This window comes from Aedes albopictus, chromosome 2, assembly GCF_035046485.1.
Source record: "Aedes albopictus strain Foshan chromosome 2, AalbF5, whole genome shotgun sequence".
NCBI lineage: Eukaryota > Metazoa > Arthropoda > Insecta > Diptera > Culicidae > Aedes > Aedes albopictus.
The window spans coordinates 427,304,489-427,328,307 of NC_085137.1; the positions used below are offsets into that span (position 1 = coordinate 427,304,489).

At 42.0% G+C, this 23,819-nt stretch overlaps 2 protein-coding genes across 8 annotated transcripts in view; one reads left to right on the plus strand and one right to left on the minus strand.

Moving 5' to 3' along the window:
• LOC109426592 (2-oxoglutarate dehydrogenase complex component E1) overlaps positions 1–23,819 on the minus strand; it is an 89,104-nt gene that overhangs the window by 8,599 nt on the left and 56,686 nt on the right. For 4 of the 7 annotated variants that reach the window (XM_062853598.1, XM_062853600.1, XM_062853597.1 and 1 more), the window contains one exon: positions 13,631–14,531. The exons of 1 other annotated variant lie outside the window; for it this stretch is intronic. In XM_062853598.1, coding sequence (XP_062709582.1) covers positions 14,432–14,531 — 100 coding nt within the window. In that variant the 3' untranslated portion in view covers positions 13,631–14,431. Of the gene's footprint in view, positions 1–13,630; positions 14,532–22,528; positions 22,652–23,819 lie in introns of those variants that run through there. 2 more of the 7 variants (XM_062853595.1, XM_062853594.1) reach the window with 1 other exon arrangement.
• LOC134288518 (uncharacterized protein K02A2.6-like) lies at positions 1,639–7,599 on the plus strand. The gene has a single exon (XM_062853592.1). It carries the CDS (start codon positions 2,041–2,043, stop codon positions 6,634–6,636), a length of 4,596 nt encoding a protein of 1,531 aa, XP_062709576.1. The 5' UTR covers positions 1,639–2,040; the 3' UTR covers positions 6,637–7,599.

Below are 23,819 nucleotides of genomic sequence, written 5' to 3' on the forward strand. Positions count from 1 at the left end.
TCTTCTTCCTGTTACCACAAATTCTTATTCCAAAAGGTCCAAAAATTCTATCAAAACCCCTAGAAACACATTTTTTTGCATAACTCTGCCAAACCATAACGAAATCGTTCTAAATTTTATTGACGAGTATCTGTCCTGATTATGTGTCGAACCCATACAGATTTGTTTGGGTTCTTAACTGGTGCTCAGAAAAAGACCCACTGCGAACTTTTGCCCCGTGCGAACTTTTGCCCCGCATTACTCTAAGTTTTCTTACAAAGATTCGCCCAGAAACGACGAGAAAACGCTTTAAAAAACGAAAACATGTTCACCTTTTTAACTCCAACCTAAAATGGATTATTAAATTAAAAGTAGTTGTCCTGGCCAACATTGTACTCACGTTTTTATATGCAGTTCTATGAAAAAAAAGCTGATAAAAAGTTCAAAGTTATCAGGGTTTTCTCGTATACTTCTATCAGGGTGGCCAGTGACTTGCAGATTTTGATTTCCCGGTTTTCTCCCGGTTTTTTCCCGGATTTTTTATATTTTTTCCCGGTTTTAATATTTCTACTTGAATTGAAAAACTATCGGTACAGGAACTGTTCGTAATGAAAACTTTAATGACTTAGAATATCTACACTCTTCTTACATGATATAATCAAGCAAAAATATGATCAATGGCAAAGAAACAAAATTAAAATTGTTGAAGTATTTTTACAGTTACACAAAAATACAGTGTTTGTAGAACCTATTCTTCAGAAATTCTAATTATACCGATTCTTGGGATTGACCTAGTAAAAATTACACAATTTTACTTTTTGACGTCTATATACTTTTTAGAATTCCTAGAGGATTCCCAAAATCCACAGAAATCCTGGAGAAATCCCAAAGACTATTCTGGAGGGAATGCAGCAGAAACTGTATGAGAAATCCAAGAACAAAAGCATGGACCAGCATGAACTGCTGCAGAAGACAAAAAAAGAACTCCTCCCAGAGAAACTCGCCGGAATTTTAGAAAGAACCCCTGTAGAAATCTTATAAGTAATTTCTGAGGAAATCTTAGAAAAAAAAAAAGATTTCCCGTAGAAACTTTTGAATAAATCCCTGGAGCAATTTCAAGAGGATCTTTTGGGTAACTCAGAAGTAATCTCCAACGAATTCCATTTCCTAGTGGCAATTTTTTACAATTCCAATAAAACATATTGCTTTTTTCACTGAAAATTTTCCTTGCTTCGCTGAACAACATGACGTTTTCTTCCAGCGAAGGCTTACGCGATGCAGAAAATCGCTGAATTTCACACTAACACTGCAGAAAATCCGTCAACAATAACTCAATACACATGCATTTTCAGCGAAAAGATCTATTTGCGTGACAACAATCCACTCCCATGACTACCGGGCGGCCGCCGTCAAATATCAGGATTGCCAACTGTCCGGCGACTGCTGCTAGTTTTCTTTGTCGCCGAATCTTGCGCTGGGTCTTCGGCGCGGAAACCCAAAGGTGGGAATAAAATTTTGGGGTTTGCGCGCAATATTATAGGCATCTGTAAAAACTGTACTTGTGCGTTTTTGCAACTGTGAAGCACTTCCACATTGTTTCTCCGTTTTAGGTTGTACGTCAAAATATCATTTCCACTAGGGTTGACACAATATGTCTGTGTTGTGGACAACCCGATTGCGGTGTACCGCGCCGCTGAGCTCGCACAAGACAGAGCACTACTGTCATGCGCGATGCAATAAAAGCGCATCAATAATTTTAATTTGGTTGTCGTTTGTGCTCTATGTATGTGTAGTTATTGTTGTCCATTATGTTCAGTTTTGTTTACGTCTCGCAAATAAATATGTTGTACCCCTTTTAACGTGTCGCGAATAAAGTTGTTTTAATTAGTTAAATCGTGCGCGTTATCATTCCCTGATGTAGGGACACCGGTCCGAACACCGTCCGGTTACCGCGGTACAAAAGTGGCGACGAGAATTCGCGAGTGAGAGTGGATTTTCGCAGTGAAAAAAATCGACTGCACCATTCCGTCACCCGCGCGAAAGAAACGCAAACGGAGTGCGATGGCTGACGAAGATCGCGAAAGTGCGCGAAATGGTGTCGACCCCCCGGGAGTGAGTAATCATCGCCAGGCAATTAACCAGCCTATCATCCCGGCGGCGGCGGCGGCGGTGGTCCATCAGCAGCAGCAGCAGCATCCAATCTACGTCCCCGTCGTGTCAACACACCAGCAGCAGCCGTTCATTCCTGTTTCTACCGCCCAGCATCAACAGTATGTACCCTTCCCACCCCACCAACCGCAACCGCAAGCCCCCCACACCGGTAATGAAGCTCTGCTCATTCAAATCGTGCAAATGATGCAGCAGCAGTTGTCGCAGCATAACGAGTTGATGGCCCAGCTCGTCCAGCGGCAAAATCATACCGACGACCAGCAGCAACAGCTCCTTCGCGGCATGACGTCACCAATCAATGTGCAGGTACCACCCAACCCGGAACAAATCCTTGATTCCCTGGCGAGCAACATTAAGGAATTCCGGTACGAGGCCGAAAGCAACGTCACTTTCGCGGCGTGGTACTCCAGGTATGACGATCTTTTCGAGAAGGATGCTGCTAGGCTCGACGACGAAGCGAAAGTACGCCTACTAATGCGGAAATTGGGCTTGGCGGAGCACGAAAGGTATGTTAGCTACATTTTACCTAAACTACCGAAGGAATTCACCTTCGAGCAAACGGTGAGTAAGCTCAAGTGCCTTTTCGGTGCGAAAGAATCGGTAATCAGCCGACGATACCGATGTCTACAGATAGCGAGAAATCCCACAGAGGATCATGTGGCTTTCGCATGCAGGGTCAACAAAGCTTGCGTTGAATTCGAGCTAGGCAAGCTCAGCGAGGAGCAATTCAAGTGCTTGGTCTACGTGTGCGGCCTGAAGTCGGAGAATGACGTCGAGATTCGAACGCGCCTCCTCACCAAGATTGAGGACAACAACGACGTCACCCTAGAGCAACTCTCCGAGGAGTGTCAGCGGCTTTTCAACTTGAAGCATGACAGCGCGATGATCGAATCGCCGACTCCTTACGGCCAAGTCCAAGCAGTGCGCAAGTTTGGTGGGAAGCGGTTCAACAAGCGTGACCGAGAAGTGAAGCGTCCTTCCAGCGACACCGGGAAGAAGCCAAATACCCCGTGCTGGCTTTGTGGTGCGCTCCATTACGTCCGGGACTGCAGTTACAGGAATCACAAGTGCTCCGATTGTGGCCAATTCGGACATCGTGAGGGATACTGCGAGAGTGCCAAGCCCCGGAAACCAGGACACCGACGCTTCAGGAAACCCGACGTGTCGAGCAAGGTGGTAGTCGTCGACGTATGCAGCGTGCAGCAGCGCCGCCGTTTCGTCTCCGTTGGCCTTTCAGGAACGGACATTCGGCTGCAACTCGATACCGCCTCCGACATCACCGTCATCAATCGAGAAACATGGCGGAAACTCGGCAGCCCGGCTCTAACGCCGGCCACAGTGAATGCAAGGACAGCCTCCGGCAACATCCTTTCGCTCGATGGAGAATTCGAGTGCGACGTCACCATCGGAGAAAGCACGCGGCGCGAAGTGATCCGCGTCACCGAGAAACAAATTCTTCTGCTCGGTTCCGATCTGGTGGACAGTTTCAATCTCTGGTCCGTTCCCATGGACACCTTCTGTTGCCACGTGTCAGGCTCTCCCACGTCTACCGCTGCACTCAAGTCGACCTTTCCCAAGGTTTTCAGCGACCAGCTCGGCTTGTGCAGTAAAACCAAAGTGAAGTTGGAGCTGAAAGAAAGCGTCCGACCCGTCTTCTGCCCGAAGCGTCCGGTGGCGTACGCAATGTACGATGCCGTCGACCAGGAGCTCGACCGACTGGAGAAACTCGACATCATCACTCCGGTCGACTATTCCGAGTGGGCAGCTCCCATCGTTGTAGTCCGCAAAGCCAACGGGTCGATCCGAATTTGCGGAGACTACTCCACGGGTTTGAACGCCGCTCTCCAACCAAACCAATATCCGCTTCCACTTCCGGACGACATCTTCGCCAAGCTTTCCGGCTGCACGGTCTTCAGCCAAATCGATTTGTCCGACGCCTTCTTGCAAGTGGAAGTCGACGAACAGCACCGCAAGTTGCTCACGATCAACACGCACCGTGGCCTCTACTCGTACAACCGCCTACCGCCGGGTGTGAAAGTTGCACCTGGTGCCTTCCAGCAGCTCATCGACACCATGCTAGCCGGCCTGGAGTGTACTTCCGGCTATCTCGATGACGTCATCATCGGCGGTAAGACAGAGGAAGAGCACGATCGCAACCTGCGGGCCGCCTTGAAGCGAATCGAAGAGTTCGGCTTCACCATTCGTGAGGACAAGTGCACGTTTCGGAAGCAGCAAGTGCAGTACGTCGGGCATGTCGTGGACAGTCGCGGGCTCCGTCCGGATCCAGCCAAAATCGAGGCGATCGTCAAGCTTCCGCCTCCCACCGACGTTTCCGGAGTACGGTCCTTCCTGGGGGCCATCAACTATTACGGCAAGTTCGTCCCCAACATGCGCAAGCTACGATACCCGCTCGACAATCTCCTCAAGGCAGACGCGAAGTTCAAGTGGACTCCGGAGTGCCAGCAAGCGTTCGAGCAGTTCAAGCGAATCCTCTCCTCGGATCTTCTCCTCACGCACTACGATCCGAAGCGGGAGATCATCGTTTCCGCCGACGCTTCTTCCGTTGGACTAGGGGCAACGATCAGCCACAAGTTCCCCGACGGCACCGTCAAGGTCGTCCAACACGCATCCCGAGCACTTACGAAAGCAGAGCAAGGCTACAGTCAGCCCGACCGTGAAGGTTTGGCCATCGTCTTCGCCGTTACGAAGTTCCATAAAATGCTCTTCGGCCGGCATTTCCGGCTCCAAACCGACCATCAGCCTCTGCTCCGGATCTTCGGGTCCAAGAAAGGTATACCAGTCTACACTGCCAACCGCCTTCAACGCTTCGCCCTCCATCTGCTGCTGTACGACTTCGACATCGAATACGTGCCCACCCACAAGTTCGGCAACGCGGACCTGCTCTCCCGGTTGATCAACCAGCACGTGAAGCCCGACGAGGATTACGTTATCGCTAGCGTCAACCTAGAAGAGGATCTAAGGTCAGTTATTTCTAGTTCCCGTAAAATGTTGCCTCTCCATTTCAGAGCCGTCGCGCAAAGCACCCAAGCAGACCCACTGCTCCGCCAAGTCTACCACTACGTCCAAAACGGTTGGCCCCAGTCAAAACTAGCCGGGCCTGATCTTCAACGGTTCCAATCCAGGCAGGAATCGCTCTCCGTGGTAGATGGGTGTCTCATGTTTGCGGAACGGCTCGTCATCCCGTCGCTGCATCGTAAGCGCTGCTTGGAACAGTTCCATCGCGGCCATCCCGGAATGCAGCGAATGAAGGCCCTCGCTCGAAGCTACGCCTACTGGCCCAGCATGGATACCGACATCACCGACTTCGTCCGAGCATGCCAGCAGTGTGCGTCCGTAGCTAGATCGCCTCCTCACTCTCCACCGATGCCGTGGCCCAAACCGACCGCTCCGTGGCAACGCGTCCACGTCGACTACGCCGGTCCGATCGAAGGCGAGTACTACCTCCTCGCAGTCGACTCGTTCTCCAAATGGCCAGAGATCGTCCAGACAACCCGTATCACCTCAGCGGTGACAGTTTCTATTCTCCGTGGGTTGTTCGCTCGGCTGGGTATGCCCGCAACGTTGGTCAGCGACAACGGTACCCAATTCACCAGCGCTGAATTCGCCGAGTTCTGCACCTCCAACGGCATCGAACATCTCACGACGGCCCCGTTCCATCCGCAATCGAACGGCCAGGCGGAACGTTTCGTGGACACCTTCAAGCGGGCCGTGAAGAAAATCCGAGAGGGGAGAGGATCGATGCAAGAGGCACTGGATACCTTCCTCCTGACGTACCGAAGCACGCCCAACCGGGCTCTTCCAGACCAGAAGTCGCCATCCGAGGTCATGTTCGGGCGCAAAATCCGCACGTGCCTCGAGCTTCTGCGTCCTCCGCCGGTACGGACACCGGTGCCCACATCGAACGACTGCAAGCAACCGAGATCCTTCCACCGAGACGACCCCGTTTACGCCAAACTCCACGTTCGTAACGGTTGGAAGTGGGTTCCCGGTAAAATCATCGAGAAGATTGGAGACGTGATGTACAACGTGTGGGTCGAGAACCGTCGAATGTTGCGCTCGCACATCAACCAGCTCCGGAGTCGTATGGCCACTGACACGACGCCGAAGCAATCCGCTGGTCAGGTCACCTCTCGCCAGCATTCGCTACCACTCGACATCCTGTTGGGTGCCTGGAACTTGCCAAGCCATTCGCTAAGCACACCGACGTCAGCCACACCTTCGATCGCGCCAAGATCTGTGTCTGTCTCCAGTCCCGAGCCTACCCTGATAGGTTCCGAGCCGGCTTGTGCCTCGTCTACGCCACGGCACGAGCTCCCGGCAGTCCCGTCAACGTCATTGTCATCGCCAACATCAACATCGACCGATTTCGAGTCCGCTATTGAAGTGGAACCAATGGTAGAGCTACCTAGGCGTTCTTCACGTACCCGAAGGCCGCCAGTCAGGTTCGACCCCTACCAGCTCTATTAAGAGGGGAGATGTTGTGGACAACCCGATTGCGGTGTACCGCGCCGCTGAGCTCGCACAAGACAGAGCACTACTGTCATGCGCGATGCAATAAAAGCGCATCCATAATTTTAATTTGGTTGTCGTTTGTGCTCTATGTATGTGTAGTTATTGTTGTCCATTATGTTCAGTTTTGTTTACGTCTCGCAAATAAATATGTTGTACCCCTTTTAACGTGTCGCGAATAAAGTTGTTTTAATTAGTTAAATCGTGCGCGTTATCATTCCCTGATGTAGGGACACCGGTCCGAACACCGTCCGGTTACCGCGGTACAAAAGTCTGATAGTAGTGTAAAATTTTTATAGATTTTTCTCAATAATTTAATTTAAAAAACATTTTCAGATTCAGCTAATATTAACACACAGGCTTTCATGGAAAGTATTCGAACTTGATGAAGAGAAATTATATTACAGTTATAATGATACTGTTGCGCTAGCATGAAGCATATTGCTGAATTCCATTGAGAAAACGCAAATTTCTGCTGTAGAGTTCGAGATAGCCTTAAGCTAGAACCACAGACAAACAGACGTAACTCTCTGATATTTTGCATCGTACACCGATTCAACGGTCTATTTAAAAATTTGATAGTTGGCCAACTGATCACCCGTGGCGCTCGCATCGTTTTTGCTCGAGTTTGACGTTTGCTCACTACCGCCACCTAGTTGATGGTCGGCCAAACTCAGTCATTTTAGCATTGGGCGAATATGTTTCGTGACTATGATTTGATTCGCTAAATGTCCGAAGTGTTACGTCTGTTTGTCTGTGCTAGAACATTATAGGGTGACAGTGGGTATTATCGGCAGGTTTGTTCTCTTCGTCATGGGGAGTTTTTGTCAGCCAAATTGCCTGAAACTTGGCCATATAATTCAGTTTAGTTGGGAAGGATGTGAGACCAACTCTGAGTTCAATAGGTTTCAAAAAACCCCTAAAGACGAAGAGAACAAAACGGCCGAGAATAGGTAATTTCCTCAATTATGTTTGAATGTTGTATAATTTTGCAGTTTTTTCACTTACAAATTTAAGTGTAAAGCTTTGGCAACATTGTTTTGTGTTCGTCTGTTATGTTCTATATAAAAGAATTATTTGTTTTGGTTTCAGTCTAGTTGAACATAACTGTTAAAATTCGGCTCACTAACGACAATAACCTATTTAATAAATTTTTTAACAACTCAATATTACGCAAGCTGTATTTTCAATGCACATTGTGTTCAACCAACAACAAGCTCGGCACTACAAATTATTCTCATGAAGAATATAAAAAAAAGTTAAACGTAAAACGTTTTCCCGGTGGCAATCTGAATTCCCGTATATTTCCCGGTTTTCTCCCGGTGATTATGAATTCCCGGCTTTTTCCCGGTTCTCCCGGTTTTCCCGGTTCGCTGGCCACCCTGTTCTATGGTCGATTTTTTATTCTTATTTTTATCAACCTTAAACATTTTGAAGGCAGGCATCGCCGTGAAAGATATGTAAACCATTTAACGCGTTATCGAGCTCTACGAACGAGTCTGAAAATCACATATCTGATTCAAATTGCGACATGCAAATACCATTTCTCACGTTTAGTACCTTTCATAGCTCATAGGGTCTAGCTGCAGCGATCGATTTTCATCAAGAATGATGATATTAAGGACAAACGTCTTTAAACCCCGCTTCAACAGTGCATCAAAACTTCAGACGCACGAATCTCAAGAAGCAAGCTCCAAACAATAGTACATTTCATTATTATGTTCTTGATCACTTGTAATAAGCTTAAAATAAGAAGCTCAGGTGCGCAGCTTTTGTTTACGAACAGATTTGTGCGATCAAAATCGTGAGTAGATGCATAAGTCGGCCATTGTGGCGGCTATTTTGAGATTCTAACAAGTCTGTCCTTAAAAGCCATTGTCAAAAAAAAGCAACCACCACCAGGGCAAAACATAAGTTAATTTTGAAGATGGAAAATAAAATTTTGATGTTAAATAATTTCGGTGTCGTTACAATGAGGGAGCATTCGAATTCTTCTATATATGCACAGCAAAAAATAAATGCAACCCGCCCGAAGTAACTCATTCCGATGTAGGGAATCGCGCCACTTGGGCGGTGGCTTCTATATTCGTCTGTTTCCCACTATAACTCAGTCAAATTCGAACCAATTGACACAACTTTTGGAATGTGGTGAGATAGGTATAGTATCTACTCGTGTACAACATTTCAAGTCAATTGGTTCAAAATTGACTGAGTTATACATAGTGGAAAACAGACGAATATAGAAGCCACCGCCCAAGTGGCGCGATACCCTACTAAATAATCAATGTAATCACGATTCCTATATACGATTACATCCTTTTTTATCTAAAACTAGCTGTCCCGGCAAACTTTGTCTTGCCAAGCTGTGGTGGTTTGACAACTGTTGAGGCCATAACGTCACCGCACTCTAGATTGGTTTCATTTCGATCGTGTTGATTTCCTTCCCAGCTCACAAAAATCAGTACTTTATCAATTTTCTTATTTTTCTAGTTGATTTTCGTAACTTTTTGTACATATAAACACAGCCAACACGAATATGAACCGAACCGTGCAAGAATCATGCTGATCGGTTCATCCGTTCTTGAGTTTTGTTGCCTCAAAGAAACTTCAAACTTATTTTTATATATATATAGACTTTGTGTTCTTATGTGGATTTGCTAACTGAACACGACGAATCAGAACCGTCGTTTTTTGATCAAAATACAATTATTGACTTTTTCTGAAACAGGTGGTGCTGAAATCATTCGCTAACGGTGTCTCCATGTCGTTGTATGTAAAAACGTGAAGTGACCTATATTGTTAATACATATAGTATATTTGATTTTGTACATGGTGCATTTGGTGCGTGGGTGAATCTTTTTCGACCGCAGTTTCTTCTGAAGCCCGTAGTAGGTCCGACTTCCGCTGATGCTGCGCCTCCGAATTTACCGGCTCACGTTTTTGTCAGCCGTCAGTAATGATCCGAGGTAGACGAATTCCTCCACCACTTCGAAAGTATCCCCGTCTATCGTAACATTATCATCCAGACGGATCCGGTCGTTTTCGGTTCCGCCTACCAGCATGTACTTTGTTTTTGAGGCATTCACCACCAGTCCGACCTTTGCTGCTTCGCGTTTCAGACGGGTGTACAGCTCTGTCACCGTTCCAAATTTTGTCCGGATTTTGTAAAAATCGTTCCCCGGCTGTTGAGCCCGGCTCGTCGCATCCCACCTTCCAGAGCGATGTTGAAGAGTAGGCATGAGAGTCCATCACCTTGTCGCAGTCCCCGGCGAGATTCGAATGAACTGGATAGTTCACTCGAATCCCTTACGCAGTTTTGCACACCGTCCATCGTTGCTTTGATCAGTCTAGTCAGCTTCCCAGGAAAGCAGTTTTCGTCCATGATTCTCCATAGCTTTGCGCGGTCGATACTGTCGTATGCCGCTTTGAAGTCGATGAGCAGGTGATGCGTTGGGACCTGGTATTCACGGCATTTCTGGCTCGATTTCTGGAGGATTTGCCGTACGGTGAAGATCTGGTCCGTTGTCGATCGGCCGTCGGTGAAGCTGGCTTGATAACTTCCCACGAACTCATTCGTTCTAGGTGACAGACGACGGAAGATGATCTGGGATATCACTTTGTAGGCAGCATTCAAAATAGTGATAGCTCTGAAATTCTCACATTCCAAATGGTCGCTTTCTTGTGAATTCGGCAGATTACCCCTTCCTTCCACTCCCCTGGTAGCTGTTCGGATTCCCAGATCCTGACTATCAACCGGTGCAGACAGGTGGCCAACTTCTCTTGATGAGTTCAGCTGCAATACCATCCTTACCAGCTGCTTTGTTGGTTTTAAGCTGGTGAATACCCTCAGGATGGTCTTGCTGATTACCCGTGCACTTCATTGGTTATAACGTCCCATATCTATCCCAGCAGATCTCCGGGAAGTTTCATGGAGCCTTAGGGGGGTGGGCGTTTCAGGAAATATTCCTCTACAAGGGTTGTAATCCCTCTAAAACATCTCAGGCCTCTTTAAATGCCTCTGAAGCACACCTACAACTTCTTGAAACTACCTTTAGCCGCCTTAAGTTCTCCTGGAGCGTCCCATAAGCACCTTGAAACCCCCTTGGCCAGATCTCACTCTCCCAGAAGCGAAACTTTTTCTCGAGAATTTAGTTTCCCCATTCAAAGTGTTGACTCACCAAACTCCCTCTTAGTATGCCCCGTTTTAATTTAGCAATTTAGTAGTAGAGATTCCAGTATATATGTCGAAAAGAGGGAGAAAGAAGAAAGAAAGATTGACAAAACAAGGATTGAACCCAAAACCTTCTGCATACGAATCAGAAATGGAAATCATTAGATCATCAAGCGCGTTATTTAAAACGCCAAGGGGGCTGTTCATAAACCACGTAGACCTTCTCAGACCCACCCCCCTCCCCCCCCTCGTAGACTCGTAGACGTACAAAAATTTTGAAATTTGTATGGAGCGTAGACAAAAAGTCTAGGTGGTTTATGAACGGCCCCAAGTTAAAACAAACAGAGCAAAACAACACAAATTAACCCTACCAGAGTTTTTGCCACTGAATTTGATTTTTTTTTTTCACTCTTTGATAAACCTGTTACAGGAGGTGCATTGTTAAAGTTGGAGATTGGCTTGAGATTGGCTGTGATATCCCACTATCTAAACATTGTCAATGTCGAAGAAAGTGTGTTATCCGTTTTATGTCTCACTTAACTGTTCACGTTTTAATATCACTTTCGTATTTGGTGCAATCATTATGTTTGTCTCTAAGCTGTAATAGTATGTAATGTGTAGTAAGGTAGTAACAGTAGATTCTATCTCTCTATTTTTGATTCACCGATTTTACGGATGTGCGCAAAGAGTGCTAACGAATGTAAGTGCATGTCTCAAAATATAGTTGGGGTAAGTATTCAGATTTCTTACAAGTAGGATTCATGAATTGCTGACATGGCGATGATGGTGCTGTGTTTGTGTATCGCCGTCATCATTAGAAAAAGTGTCCAACTTATAAGACATATTTACACAAATACACGCTTGCTGCTTTTGTTTCAAGACGTTTTAGGCATACAGTTTAGCAAGGTACAGTGATGTTTGCTTCTAACAATGGATGTTGTGCATTTTTTTGTGGTAGTTGTGGTAAGTTAGTAGTTGTCTATCATTTAACAGATTTCGGTAAAATCCACAAACCTTAAATTTATAGATTACACAATTAGTACCAGCACCATTTGATATTTGAATGTTGATTCAACATGCGCGGGACGTCAAAATCATAATACATTGGCATAAAATATAACTAACGTTTGGCACTAGATTGAAATGATAACATTAACTTAGCAAACAAGGAAAATGTGATATGAAGGAAAACGTAAGGTAGGTGACAAATAATTTGATAAGCCGGCTTTATTTTATTTTGATTTTTGAAAACGTCGTGCACGTTCATTGCAGTGATAAAAATTATCTAAGATTTGCACACGCAGTGAGAAAACTTAGCTAGAGAAATAAATAACTACAACCTAAGCTTCATAAGATTGATGCGCCGCCAAATTAAGTTTAATATTAGAGAAATAATAATCACTTAGAATGAAATAAAGATAAGTAAAATAACAGTAAACCGTTGCAATATCACACCTTCCATCACTGGTAACGGTTATCATTTCTGCTAGTTAGCTCTTCGCTTCAACATGATGCCATCCTCGTTAAAGAGTGAATACAAAGTTAACTAACACTTCACGTTCGATGTGTACACACTACATCGTCGTATGCATCATAGCTATTAGATTAGATTGAATTCGTTTTGAGTTCGGATCACAAAGGAAAGCAACTGTCTGTTCCAGCGCACATACTCTAGACTCCAGATAGCGTGAAATGTGCTTCAATTTAAAGTTCCAGTTGCACAGTTTTATATCTCACGGAAAATATCTAAAATCGATTCAGCAACAAATGCCATATTTTCGTGCCATCTTGTATACGATGCTACTAAGTGCCTTGAGTCCTCCATTGAAGCTGATCGATATTTAAAACAGCCTAGAGAACAATAGTGAACGTGTTGGAGTTTCTATTCGAAGTTCGTAAGCAATATGTTTGAACACTTATCAACAGTGCTGAAAATGTCATTTCGACATATGTAAATTCAACCACGTGCAGCTCATTTTAGAAGCTGAACCTGAGAATATGGTGTATGGAAAACTTGTGCGACTAGACCAGTTCTACAAGAAAGTCACGGAAAACTCACTCTTTTTTGAATATTTAAGATAAGTGTCACGGACTACCTTCGAAAAATGCCAATGATATTCATATTGGCAAAAAAAAACTAATGTGGTCGCCGCGAACGACTTCATGGAATAACATCATGAATTAGTGTGCGGAAATGCTACAGCTTCCGTGCACGTACAAAGTGTCTTGTGCCATTTGGGCAGGTGTACCTATTTTGGGCACTTGCTGCTATAACTAAGTCAATTTCAAACCGATTGATTTGAATTTTTGTACAGAGTTAGATACTGTATGTGCCCACAGTACAGAATTCAAATCCATCGGTTTGAAATTGACTTAGTTATAGCGGCAAGTATCCAAAACAGGTACACCTGCCCAAATGGTACAAGACCTTATGTATGCATGCGGAGCTAACAAAAGTCGACTTCATTTAAGTTTTGGCAACATTATTTCTTTTATCCGAACTTTGAATTGATTTTTTTGAAAAGCTTGATTATATTGACAGGAACCAGCCAAGGGCTGAAAACCACGCTAAAAAGAAATCAGGGAAAATAAAGAATAACATAAAAGGTACCAACGCAGTTTTGATGACGAATTATTCTATACGAAAATTGGGATAACTAAACAAACACCCTAAACAGAGTAGCACCAAACAATAACGACAGGACAGATGGGAATTGGGACCACTGGTTCACCTAAGCTCATTTTCTTACATTTCCATTTCAAAACACACATCGACGTAACTTATTTAGATTCCAAGACTTCAGAATAATATCAAGCGCTTTGCCGTTTTATTTCCATTATCAAAAAGTGAATCTTTCGCATATCAGTTGGCCCCCGCTAGAGCCCCTCGAACAAAACCATTCAAGGACAACGTCCGGGACGTACAATCAGCCCGCTAACCTCGGTAACACACATATACAAAGATATATATGAATTCCTCTCATACATGCACGTACGACGGCCTCTCTATGTGTGTTTCATGCCGTGTCTACCAGTTTCAATTTCTAAAATAATATTCGACACAGCTAACAGTGTCTTCTTTCCTCTACTAAACGCTAACTTTCCTAACGATAAATACTTTTATTTTACACTTTGCGATTGCGTAGCTTAGCTCCATTCATGTGACAAAGGAAAAAAAATAAAACAAGTTCGATTACTTCCCGCGCAAACACTTCAATAAATAAATAGTCCTTCTTGTAACTTTACAAATCAAACTTGAGTCCCTACTTATTTCGTATAGGTATTACTGATTTCTGTTTTCAGGTTACGAATAAATACCTATCGCCTAAATAGCAGAGTTCGATCAAAATGTGATAGTAGCATTTGTTCTAGCAATAATTTTTCTCTTTCGAAAAAGTGTTTGTATGTGAGTTTTCTATGTTGTTGCTGTAGTTCATCTTTTAACGTAGCACTAGTAGAAAGTGTAGTTTTTTAAACTGTGTGTTGTGTTTCGGATACTATTTATAGCCCATTGGATGGTGCTCCCAATGGGGACGGGGGGTGGTAGAGAATTTCGCATATTCGTGCTGTGTGTAGGTTTTTTTACAAGGCCATCGCGTTGTCCAGCAAATTCTTCAGTTCCTTAGTGTGCTGCGCCTTGGAGCCAGTGGCGGTCGATGCAGAACAAGGGCGTCCAACGTAGCTGTTTGTTTTAGTGGGAATGGCAGTGCAGCAAGAAATAAGAGAATAATAGAGAAATAAATCATTTGCTAACGGAGTCTAATATCTAAAAGTAATCATTGAGAATCGATCGATTTATCTTAATAGGTACTATGCTTTGTTGAAAATTGTTCACATATGGTTGTTATGAACTATGATGAATGAGTGATATGTACACTATGCCATAGTAGACATATTCTGAATCGACTTAAAATCTAAATGGTCAACGATCAAATTGCAAACGTACACTCTCTAGTTAGAAGCAGCGTTAAACTTCAATGAAACTTACTTAATTAAGGATTACTATACTATATGTACTATATAACACAAACTAACGTCAAAACACCAGTGTAATTTTTCCTGGTATTCGTGGAAACCTTGATTATGTTTTTATTATGTGCTAGTACAAAAATCGTTGCAAAAATAAACTAAATTTAATTGTAAATTGCTGTAAATTTCAAATAAATGAAGAGTTTACTCTTTCAAGGTGACTTTAGACGGGCTTGGTGGTCTAGTGGCTACCGCTTCTGATTTATATGCAGAAGGTCCTGGGTTCAATCCCTGGCCCGTTCCTTTCCTCCTACTTTGTATCTTTCTATATACTTTCTCTCTGCTCTCTACATATACAACTCATGTATATAAACATGTTCATAGCCGTCGCTAGAACAGAAACGGGTTGAAAAAGCCGTTTCCCTTCCTTCCAAAAACTTTCATAGCACAGTGTCACAATCCAATTAGAAAAACGCCTATAAGTTATGCAATCAAGCGAACTGTGCCGCACATCTTCAAAATAATAATAAAAAACACAATTCTATCACCTTCCCCTGGTATCCACATACCAATGTGTGAACCTTCTGCCAACCAATTCCACCCAACACTCCAACATCCGCATGAATTTGTGCTGGCGCAGAGGTATATTCGGCCAGATGTGGATACAAACGATTGCAATCATCACTTCCTTACCCCTTCCCCACATTGACCTGCAACCTGACGTGGCAGGCGCCATTGTCGCCTAAAAATAGAAGATCACCAACGCTCACACACTGAAGATGCCTGCTTAGTCCCCGGCAGTTATCTCATTGGTCCTTGTGTGAGTGTAGCTGGTCTGGCGATACTGGAGTAGCATCCACGGGCGGTCAATCAAGCTCAAGCTCAAGCTCAAGTTTACTCTTTCAAGGTGACTTTTTTTACAAACACATTTCAAGAACAAATAGGGTAAGTAATCATGAGTTGAACCAAATTGCGGTTTTCTGAAGCATCGGGAGTTTTGACTGATTTTTTCACCCACATGTAAATAATTTACTACGGTAAAATCAGAGGTATATTAAAGCCACGTGGTAAAAAGTTTACATTTGCACCAAATTTCATTGAAAAATTCAATTATTTGTCAATGATGATTTTAATCTTAATTTGAACCAATTTTAATCTAGATTTGAACTACTGTCGGCAGCAGCTCGAGCAATTCCCACAACAGCCAATTTCATTCCAAACAACTAAAAATCACATGGATCCGCTAATTCTCATAAGTATTTTTCATTAGGCTGTGGAATTTCAACTCAGAATGTTCGGAATTCTTCAGGAATTTGGAAACTAAATTTGGAATTTTTCACCTCTCAAGAGTAAATAAAGCAGCCACTAGCGCAGTCTGCAGGCCAACACTGGTAGCTCGACCTAATTCACTAGTTCAAATTTAGATTACAAATAGTTCAATTCAAGATAAGATTCTCTATTCTCCAAGTAATAACTACGTAAATTTGATAATTTCATGACAAATAATGTGGAATATTATTCGGTTGGTCGATTCTACGATGAATTTGTTTTCAATTAACGTATTCACTTATTGTGTGTGATACAATGCGTGAGCTGTACGCAATGATTTTTAATTACTTATTCTCAATGAAAACAATGCTTTATTCAATGCTTTTAAAGTCAATGCTACTAGATTATATTACGGGAAGCCATTTACCAACTTTTTTGCGACAATATTTGCCCAAAAAGTGTGTCATTTTAATGAATTTAGAAATAAGTCAAATTAAGATTACAATTTGACTAGTTCAAAGCTAGATTTCTTACCCTATAGCAGTTTTCCGATTTTATCGGTAGTCATTACTATTCACGCAAAATTTTTCACGGTTTTCATTTTGATATTTATTACGCTGTCTTAACCTTCTTCGTGCATTAGCTTGCGCGCACCTCGCTGATCTAGTGCACGTTTAGGGGTCATAATGACCCTAATGCACGAAGAGGGTTAAAACATTATGAAATCATTTCTAGAAATTAGAAATTAGGAATCCCCGTTGCCTAGAGAATTTCAATTTTGGAAATTGGTTTAGAAAGCTTTTATAAATGACAAAGTATACATTTCATACAGTATCTGAATATCTTAACTTATTGAAGTTGCTTAAAATGTATGCTCAAGAATATTTTCATAAATAATTGTGATTTCATTTGGCTTTATTTGCTTGGTTGCAACTTTTCTTTAATGTTTTTGAAAAGAATAGAGAAATAATGGTGATAGTTTTATGGAGATTTCGTACAACCTCAATTACAAAGACAGATATAATGAGAAAATATATATTTTTTCCAAATAAATTCAAAAAAGTAAAGATCGTTTTTCGACGACGATAAAATCGAAAAACCACTGTACACGTTTTTTCAGTAAACCATAAAATTTACCGAAGCCATATGTTTTGGCAAAACAGTTTTTGAATTGTGATCGTTTTTTGTTCAAATAAACATTAGAACAAAGTGTTCTCTCTACCACAACATGTTTATTGTCCAATAAGACATCGCTTGACTAATATAACACATGTTATTGTTTTTAAGTAAGATATTCAAGACCTCAATCTACAAGCTACAAGGCCAACCAGGACTTGGAAGTAGTACACAACCAAATACTAAAGCATGGATCATTTATAAATGGGACACTTTCCAAACATATTCCATTAATTGCCAAAGCAACAGATACTTGGCTAGCGAAACAAACTTGAATTACTGCTGGCCCTAACACAAACAAGAGCTTTTTAGAATTTAACTCCAGGGTTTTGTTTAAAATCGGCATTCAAAGTGCCAATAAAGACTAACTCACTGATTCTCTCCGCATTTTACGCTCTATAAGCACTTACAGAAAAGCAAAAATCAGCAAAACGGGTTGTTGAACTCTCAGCAATGTTTTCTTAGAATCCAAGCACTACCTTGGTGGTTGTGCAACACATTACTGGATGTTGCAGAAAATTGTGCTGAAATTCAGCAATTAGATTTGCTGAATGCAATCAGCATGTCAAAAACCGTTATGTTTCAAAAATGTTTGAGGCGACACATTCAAACCGTTGTTCGAGATTTCGGTTGAGTTGTTCTTTTGCTTGTACATATACAGTTGTGAACCGTCAGTCCCTGGTTGCCTTTTGGCCTGATAATATCTGGATTTTTTAAGGAATCCATAGAGAAACTCCTTGAAGAATCCCTGGATTAATTCCTACAGGAATTATACGGAGGAGTTCCTTTTGAAGACACTGGAAGAATCCCTAGAACAATCCTTGGAGAAAACCAGCAAACCCAAGAAAAATTTCTTCAAGGATCCCTGGACGAATCTCCGGAAAAATCACTTTAGTTGTTAGACTTAGCAATTTCTAGTTAAATCCATTGGGGAGCTTCTTCAGCAATCACTGGAGGCACTCTTGGAAGAATCCCTTAGAAGTTTCTGAAGTTATTCATAGTGGTATTTATTACTAAGTACCTATCTGTAAATTCTTCGAAGAATATCGGAGGAATCTCTATTAAAGTCTCTGGTCTCTGGATAAATCATTGGCGAAATTCCTGAAGAAAGGAACTGCTGGATTATTGTTTCTGCATTATAACGCTACTCAGCTCCAGGCTGATTCTTTTCATATTCCTGTATAATTCCCTAGTAGAACTCGTAAAGGAATACCCAAAGAATTGCTGGAGAAATCTCCACATGAATTCGAAAAAGATTCTCCTACTAACATCCCTGGAGAATTTCCCGGAAAAATCCCTAGAGGAATCATTTGAACGGGCTTGGTGATCTAGTGGCTACCGCTTCTGATTCATATGCAGAAAGTCCTGGGTTCAATCCCTGGCCCGTTCCTTTCCTTCTACTTTGTATCTTTCTATCCACTTTCTGTATACTCTCCTCTCTACATATACAACTCATGTATATTCATATGTTCATAGCCATCGCTAGAACCACAAACGGTTAAAAAGCCGTTTATTTTCCTTTCAACTTTCGCAGCACAGTGTCAATCTATCAGATAATGCCTACGAGTTATGCAATCAAGCGAACTGTGCCGCTTTAGCTGCATAGTAATAATCGCACTAATCTATCACCTTACGCCTGGCCTCCACGCACCAATGTGTGAACCATTGTGCCAACCATATCCTACCAACACTCCGGCACCCGCATGAGTTTGTGCAGACGCAGAGGTATATTCGGTCTGATGTGGATACAAACGATTGCAATCATCACTTCCTTCCCCTTTCTCACATTACCCTGCAATCTGACGTGGCAGGCGTCATTGTCGCCTAAAATTAGAAGATTACCAACGCTCACACACTGAAGATGCCTGCTAGTTCCCGGCAGATGATCTCTTTGGTTCCTTGTGTGAGTGTAGCTGGTCTTGGCGATAGTGGAGTAGCATCTACGGGTGGTCAATCAAGCTGAAGCTCAAAATCCTTTGAGCAATCATTTGAAAAATTCATAGAAAAATCAATGGAGAAATTCCTTTAGAAATCCCTAGAGGAATCCCTGAAGAAATAACTAGTGAAATTATATTATATATATATATTATTATAAGACAATGTAAGGAAAGTCCTTTTGATTGAATACTACCTCAATATCCCAATCCCCAAAATCCCAAATGAAATTTGTTAAAAAATTCTCGGAAGAATCCCGGAAAAATTCCGGTAGGAATTCTTGGAATTCTAGAGGAATTCTTGAAAACCCTCTGAGTTTCAGGAGTAATTCTGGAAGAAAATCCTAGAGAAAGCAGTTTTCGAAAAAAAAATCCAAACCGCAGGAACTGTTCGTCGAATGCAAGCAAGAATTTCTGGATGAATTTTAACAGGGATTCCTGAAGCAAACCCAGCAGACATTTCTTTCGGAATCTCAGTACTCCAGAAAGAATCCTTTACTGTTTGGAAAACAAATTCTGGATTCTACGGTGAGATTCAGTTAACGCAATGGTGTACACCGGTAGCGTAGCCAGAAATTTTCCCCCAGGGTTGGGAGGGTTGTGGTTCGATGACCTATGATACCTTTTTAAACTTGCCACTCATACGTAAATGTTGGCAATGTTGAGTAAAAAACACATTCATTCTTGTTCGAAAAAGCTGCCAAAATCGGGCTGCCATTGTATTCTATTACAATGATGAAATATCTCAAAAATAACGTAGGTTTTGAGCTGCGAAATAAAGAACGAGCAACGCTGTTCACAAACAACAACTGGCTGCGTCTGTATTAGAGTAGATTAAAAGTAATAGGGTAGAAGCATCAGTTTTGGCCAGTCAGGTGTTTTAGCTATAGTGCGTTCTTCAGCCTGTTGCGATCCAAATATGAATAAATCTATTTTTTACGAGTAGATCCTAATATAATATTTATGAGGATTACAACTGTGAAAATTGTAGCAAAAAATCATTTTTCTTTAAAAATCAGCTCTCTATATCTGTGTTGGCCAGGGTGCTTATATTGTGGACACTCCCATAAAAATAGACGTGATTGACCAAAATAGAAAACAAAGTTGAGAGTATGGCCAAAACTGATGCAGTGCTCCTATTTTGGCCAGTGTAACTTTTAATGCAAAAATCAAGTATTAGCTTGTTTTCCGCATTGTTCCTTCAAAATATAGATTGAAACCTTTCATTTGACACTTTAGTAGTTTTCATAGGGTTATCTTCAGTAGTTTTCATTTCAAGAAACATTTCTTGCGAAAAGTTTCAAAAACACAATCCACCAGATTAAATGATCAGCTTGTGTAATTAAATCAGTGTTCATCAGATGCAGGGTTCGAAAAACAAATCACATTTTACAATTCTAACCAAATCTATGAAAGCACGATAGAATAATAGTTGAATATATTATAAAATATCAGAATTATCCCACAAAAAAAATTATAAAATATCAACTACCAAATATTTTGGACAATTTTTCACTATAACACATCCATTTTCCAACTAAAATAGAAGATGTTCATACATGAGTTGCTATTGTACGAATCTCACTGTATTACTTCAACAAAGTTAATAGTTTCAAAAGATTAAAGGAGAAGTGCCCAAAATTGAATTACATTGAAATACATGTTGTGAGACCTAAACTTTTTCAATTAAAAAAAATATCAGGCTTCTCGTTCTATTTTTTAATAACCTATTTTGATTATAACTAAAATTAAACTCCTTAAAATTAAGATAGTGTGAAATGAATGCATAAAATTGCAAGTATTATAATGTGAATGGAACTTGTCGTAAATTACTTATATGTTTATGTTTATAAGTCTTGTAAATATATATATATAGGGTACGAGTGCCATCAGTAATCTCACGCTCCCATTTTCATCCTATCCGAGAACAAGCGATTACGGCACCGTTTGATTCCGTTCTTTTGTGTTTCATACGTGCTCACTTCTAACAAAAAATACAAAATTAAGAAACAAAACAAACAGCGCTTCATTCCTTTGTTTTTAGTAGGATGAAAATGGGAGCCACATGCTTAATAAGGGAACCAATACCCTATATATATATATGTGATGGAGAACGTTCATTGAAAACGTCACGTAAAAAAATCAACATTTGTAGTCATCCTTCTTTACAAAGACTCATCCCAAAAAGCATGACATAATAAATGAATGTTCCCAAATAATGGCTTTACATAATGACTTTGATGAATTACTTCATTTGCTTCTTATGACCATATATGTGTTGGATGCACTTTGTTTGGGTGTTCGAGTGAATGAGTGTCGTCGTCGGTGAACAATACACAATTTTGGATGAATGCTTTGATGGAAAAATTTTGAAACGCGTTCCAAATTCATAGTTTTCAAAAGTTTTTTTTTTTAATTATTTTTAGAGTTTCCGCAGCGAAAGCCAGCCAATTAACGTCAAACCAATCAATCAATCAATAAGTTAACTAGGTGCAGCAGTTCAAACGAAACAAAAGCCTATAGAGCCAATCGACAAACGAACGAGCATGACGGTTAAGTCATAAGCGCAAATTATAAGCTGAAAGGTAATTAAAGTCTGACGTTACCAGTCAATGCGTAGGTCAGATTGTGGGGGATATTATTTGTTATCGGACATAATGGACATAAGGGTCTGAGAAAATATGGTAAACACCATGAGTGGCAAGTATTTTGACTAGGGTTTGGGTGAGCTATTTATGAACCGATTTGGATGGATTATTGGGTATCAGGTAACAAGGTTGACAACTATAATAAAGATACCTTCGTAGACCAATACAACTGCTTACTATTTTCAGCAAAATTTAAGATTTTGACTAGATGCAAAACATTATTATTGATAATACTTGCTCAGATTTGGGAATAAGTGTTGATGTTCATCTGCTGCAAGTTATGACGAACGCTATAAAGATGTTCAGAAACTTTGTCTTTTACAATAAATTCAAAGAACCTTAACTCCAAACTAGTCCGATAATAAAATAAACTCCCCTGTTTGTCAGCAGTTACATCCGGCATGGAATAGGATTATTATAATGAGCGAACAATAGCAAAAAGGTTAACTCTCTAAATCTAAAAAGGAATACTCGATTTGTACAGCATAACAAGAGGCACAAAGTGCCGGCCAGACCCGTTTTAAGGGCCTGGAAGAGACCCCCTTATAAGACACGGCGACCGACCCGGCCCAGATCGTCAACGAGAAAAGTCAACAACAGCAACACGACACTCTGCGCGCGCCAACCATCCAAGCGCTAGCTAGATGGCGGGTGGTGGCAGGGAGTAAAACGGGTTCTCTCACCTAAGTGGTTTCGATGAGATTTTCACCTTGCGACCTCTTGTACCGTCGGTTGGCGCATTGAAGGTTCCTTCGGAAATATTGAATCCTTGGGCGGTTTTCTGCAGCACAAGCTTGTCTTGCACACTGTCAATACGTTTATCATTATGATTATGGTGATTATTACTGGCGTTTACGGGGCTATTAGTCAGGTTGTTGGGGGGCGTGGCTACTGCAGACGCAGCAACGGTACTAGTTGTGGTGGTAGTAGTATTCAATGAACTAGATGAATCTGATGGGGAACGGGGGGTTGTTGGTGATGGGGTTTTGGGGGATTTGCTGATCGACGGCTTCTTGCCGAATCCGAAGAGACGACCCAGCCAAGAGGTGGTGGTGGTGGTGGTTGTAGCAGGAGAAACAGAGGATTCAGAAGGGGTGGTAGAAGAGGGCGATGATGACGCTGCTGTGGTGGATTTCGTTGTTGTAGCTGTTGCCGATGTTGGTGTGTTGTTGGTTGCAGTAGTAGTAGTAGATTGGGTGGCAAAGTCAATTTGGCCCGCAAGACCGTCATCATCATCGCTGCAAATGGAGGGAGAAAGGATGTTCCTCGGTTTGTCTTCCGATTAATTCTGGTTGAGTAGAGGTTATGGTGGGGGAGTCGACTAAATGGGGGGGCTGCTGTTTACGATACGACACGGGCAATTGCTGGAGCAGATTTGTTCTGTTGTATGGTGTTCTCATAAAAAAACAATGATTTGGATTTGGGATACGATTTGATCTGGTACGCTTAGCAAAAGGACTGTTAGCATATTTTGCTAATTATTTTGATTTTTTAGATGTGAAGATATGATCGCACTTGAATTGGCTCTTGGAAACAACCTTACAGTTTAGGTCAACGTGTATAGCTGTCATATAGCTTGCAAACAAATAATTGGAATTTCCAAGAACGTCAACTTTAGCTTTTCGTGGTGTGATTCCAAGGAGTCTAATCCAGCCAAGTTTCAGTAATGACTACGGTTAGAACAGCTCAGATCAATCTTTGGCTTTAAATAACACCAACGATCCTTCTTTACAGCCTTATGAAAGCCCAAGGTGCTTTAGAACAAAAATCATACTTTCATAACCCGGTGTTTGCTACTTTCAGTAAAAGTGGAATGATAACTTCGCGTATCATGCCTCGAACATGTGTACTTGTCAACCACGCAATAGTTAGTACATTCGTCTTTTAACTGCCAGAGATGTAAGTGCTTTCACAATTAATGTATCTGTTGGAAACCTCGTCTATTGTTTGGTTTTATTTACCGAAATGATGAGC

Coding starts and splice junctions, on each gene's coding strand:
- LOC134288518 (XM_062853592.1), top strand. CDS start 2,041: ATGGCTGACGAAGATCGCGAAAGTGCGCGAAATGGTGTCGACCCCCCG.